Source organism: Drosophila suzukii, chromosome 2L (assembly GCF_043229965.1).
Source record: "Drosophila suzukii chromosome 2L, CBGP_Dsuzu_IsoJpt1.0, whole genome shotgun sequence".
Lineage (NCBI taxonomy): Eukaryota > Metazoa > Arthropoda > Insecta > Diptera > Drosophilidae > Drosophila > Drosophila suzukii.
The window spans coordinates 26,251,724-26,255,670 of NC_092080.1; the positions used below are offsets into that span (position 1 = coordinate 26,251,724).

At 41.3% G+C, this 3,947-nt stretch overlaps 1 protein-coding gene across 1 annotated transcript; it reads left to right on the plus strand.

The window, feature by feature from the left end:
• Window positions 1-1,062: 1,062 nt before the first annotated feature.
• Window positions 1,063-2,965, plus strand: LOC136117840 (uncharacterized). Its single transcript, XM_065868897.2, has 2 exons — window positions 1,063-1,243; window positions 1,476-2,965. The coding sequence occupies exons 1-2, from the start codon at window positions 1,063-1,065 to the stop codon at window positions 2,963-2,965; spliced, it is 1,671 nt and encodes a 556-aa protein (XP_065724969.2).
• Window positions 2,966-3,947: the final 982 nt, after the last annotated feature.

The window sequence follows — 3,947 nt, forward strand, 5'->3', positions numbered from 1 at the left end:
ATGAAACAAATTATAGCTTCGGTTTTTTTTGACTTATTATCTTATACTATTGGGAATATCATTTTTTGTATTTTTAAATTTAATAATTATAGCTGCAAGGGTATACAAACTTTGGCTTGCCGAAGGTAACTGCCTTTCTTGTTTTTATTGAATTAAGTACCGGTCGCGAACGTACGATTTTTCCATGTTGTTTTATTAACAGTTTATTGAACAATTTTTCGCCGTCTTTGGATTTTTATCTTATTAGATTGCAATATAGAGATTTGGTAGAGAAAGTGCAAACAAAACATATGTTTTCCTTGCGAAATAATTAAACATAAAAATACCTTTAAAAGTAGCTAAAAATGAAAAAAGTACATTTTTTCAGTTTTTAGGGAAATTTCTTCAACAAAACAAATTACGTAAGCTGTGGTTGCACTGTATTATGAAAATGAAGTCAATTATTTATGAAAATACGCAAAGAAAAAGATGGTTTTGACGTTTATTTTTGTTTCGGTCCTGGCTGACCGTTTGGCGGATATGCCAATACATATTCTTGATCAGGATCACTAGCTGAGTCGATCTAGCCATGTCCGTCTGTCCGTCCGGATGAATGCAGAGATTTCGGAAACTACAAAAGCTAGAAAAATGCGATTTGGTATGTAGATTCCTGAGCTTCTTGCGCAGCGCAAGTTTATTTCAGCAGAGTGTCACGTCCACTCTAGCGCCCACAAACCGGCCAAAACTATGGCTCCTACAGTTTTAATGCTAGAATACTTTGCAACGCAGTGAAGGCAAAAGGAAAGTCGCGTTTTTGCAGAGCTCCCGAAACAGTTGCTCAAAAAGTCCATTAAGTCCAGAAACATAAATAATTTCTATCGGACTATAAGCCGCCTGTGGTCTGCGATCACTTAGCGGTAAAATCGTGCGTTTAATCTCCATATTTTTGTATAAAAACACTTAAAACACATTTCTTTTGGTCGAAAGTGGAAAGATAAAAGAAAGGGAACGTACACAAACATATACTGCAGTGCACATTTACACAAATCACTCAAACTCAAAATTTATCAAAGCAACAACATAATGAATGCACCAAAGCGACTAAGGAGTGAAAAGTCGAATGACGAAATCAAGGTAGCTCGCACATCGGACACACAATTGGTGCAACAAATTGATGCAAAATTCACGAGTCAACGGAAGGAAATCAACATGGAACTGTTGCAGCTGATCGACGATAAATTTGCGGACCAAAGGGAGTCACTAGGTAGAGAGTATCGAGAGAGCGAGGCCAGCTTTCTCAACACTCTACAGTCAAAAGCACGTTTTACAGGATCGACTCCTGGCTCACCTTGGTATTCAGGACGATGATGATAACAACGACTCGGATGGAGTCGAATCTGTAGCTACCGCTCTCGATTGTCCAGTGCAGGCAGCGCCTATAAGCCGTTCTTTGTTTACACTTAAAGATGTAGAAGGCAGTGTTTCAAATTTTGCAGGTACAGGTAGTCCAGATATAGATCAGTGGATCCAGGAGTTGGAGGAATGTGCTTTGACTGTGCAGTGGAGTCAGCTTCAACTATTCATTAACTCTAAGCAGTTGCTCAGTGGGGCTGCAAAATCGTTCATTCGCAGTCAGGTTAACATTTGCAACTGGGATTCTCTAAAGGCAGCATTACGTGGTGAATTTGCTGTTAAAATATCATCTGCTGAGGTTCATCGCAAGCTAGGTCAACGTGTACAGAGAAAAGTAGAGACACTTCAGGAATATTTGTATGCTTTGATGGAAATAGCCAAGCCAGTTAACCTAGACGAAGAGAGTTTGATAGAGTATTTTGTGAAGGGAGTTCCAGATGCTAAGGCAAACAAAATAATGTTGTATCAGGCGAAAACCATAAGGGATTTGAAGGAGCAGATTGAAGTATACAAGAAGGTTCGCGGCTCATACAAAATGCCCTACAAAAATGAAGCGCGTGTAGCTGAGGCAGAAGGATCCAAAAGCTTCGACTCAAAACACGAGTTTGTACGTAAATGCTTTAAGTGTGGGGATCCGTCCCATTTAAAGAAAGATTGCAAGAAGAAGGATAACAATAATTGTTATCGGTGCGGACAGCCAGGTCATCGTGCTGCACAGTGCAAGGTCGAGGTTGAGGTAAAACAGGAGAGCAATGCTAATGCCGTTCACGTGGAGAACGCAGCTACTAAGCCAAAAAGCGAGTTTACGGCTTCCGGCCTTGAACTAAAAATTATCAAATCTCCCTACGCTCAATTCAAAGGACTCGTCGACACAGGCGCAGATCTATGCCTAATGCGCAAGAACATTTTTCTCAAGCTAGGCAACGAAGCTCTTACCGGAAAAGAAAAGTGTTTGACGGGAATAGGCGAGAGTCAAGTTCTAACTTTTGGGAGCATAGTCATTCCTGTTGAAATAGACAACATGCACATGGAGGTGGAGTTTCACGTGGTTCCAGATGAGGACATGGGCTTCGACGCAACTTTGGGCAGAACTATCCTGGATATTGTGGACATGAAAGTTACAAAAGAAGGCACTGAGTTTATGCGACGGAATGAATCCAAAAGTAACGAAGATAAACATATCGATTTCGGGTACGAGTTTGTGCAAGACTTTAAGGGCATGTGTGCAGAACAGTCAGCAGTTTCGGATCACGTTGATTTAACCCATTTAAATCAATCACAGCAGTCTGCGGCCAAAAGTTTGATTGAAGAGTATGCACCCGAGCGCAACGCAAATGCTCCGGTACAAATTAAAATCATTTTGAAGGATGAAATACCTGTCTATCAGCATCTACGTCGTTTACCTGTCTGTGACCAGAAAACAGTTGACGATCAGGTTCAGGACTGGCTTACAGAGAAAATCATCCATCCAAGTACCTCAGAATACGCATCGCCGGTAGTTTTGGTGTCCAAGAAAAACGGAAAGAAGAGACTGTGTTGTGACTATCGAAAACTAAATGAGAAAATTATCTGAGACAATTTTCCGATGGCTCATATAGAGACCGTGCTAGACAAGCTGCAAGGGTCCAAGATATTCACTACTTTTGATCTAACAAACGGCTTCTACCACGTTCCGATTGAACCAGGCTCTCGAAAGTATACATCATTTGTGACCCAATCTGGACAATTTGAATTCCTTTATGTACCATTTGGCATATCAAATTCACCTGCTGTTTTCACAAGATTTATCATGGCAGTTCTAAGGGAGCTCATCGCCACTAACGTAGTCGTTGTGTACATGGACGATGTAATCATACCCAGTCAAGGCTTTGAAGAAGGACTGGCTAAGTTGAAAGATGTCATGCAGGTTGCTTCTCGGAACGGTTTACGTATCAACTGGAGTAAGTGCCAAATATTGCACAGTAAAGTACAGTTCCTAGGATACATCATTCAAAGTGGAACCATCACCCCAGGTCCAGAAAAGATTGAAGCTGTGAAAGAGTTTCCCACACCACATGACAAAAAAGCGATTCAGCGATTCCTAGGTCTGACTTCTTACTTCCGAAAGTTTTTAAACGGGTACGCATCCATTGCCAGGCCCTTGTCGGATTTACTGAGAGGCGATTCCAAGTATGAATTTGGAGAGAAACAACAATTTGCGTTTGAAAAGCTGAAGACTGCTCTTATTAGCGAACCAGTCCTATATAATCCTAACTTACAAACGGAAATCCACACAGACGCATCCAAGTACGGTTTTGGCGCAGTCTTACTGCACAAGGACCCCGTAGACAGTGCTTTCCATCCAGTCCAATACATGAGCCGGAAGACATCACCGTTCGAGGAAAAGTACGATTCGTATGAACTGGAAGTACTGGCTATAAATATAAAGCTCACAATCGTAACTGATTGTAACGCGTTCAAAATGACGGTGAACAAAAAGGAAGTTCCTCTTCGCGTAGCTCGTTGGGCTTTATATTTGCAGGACTTCAACTACAAGATCAAACAACGCTCAGGGA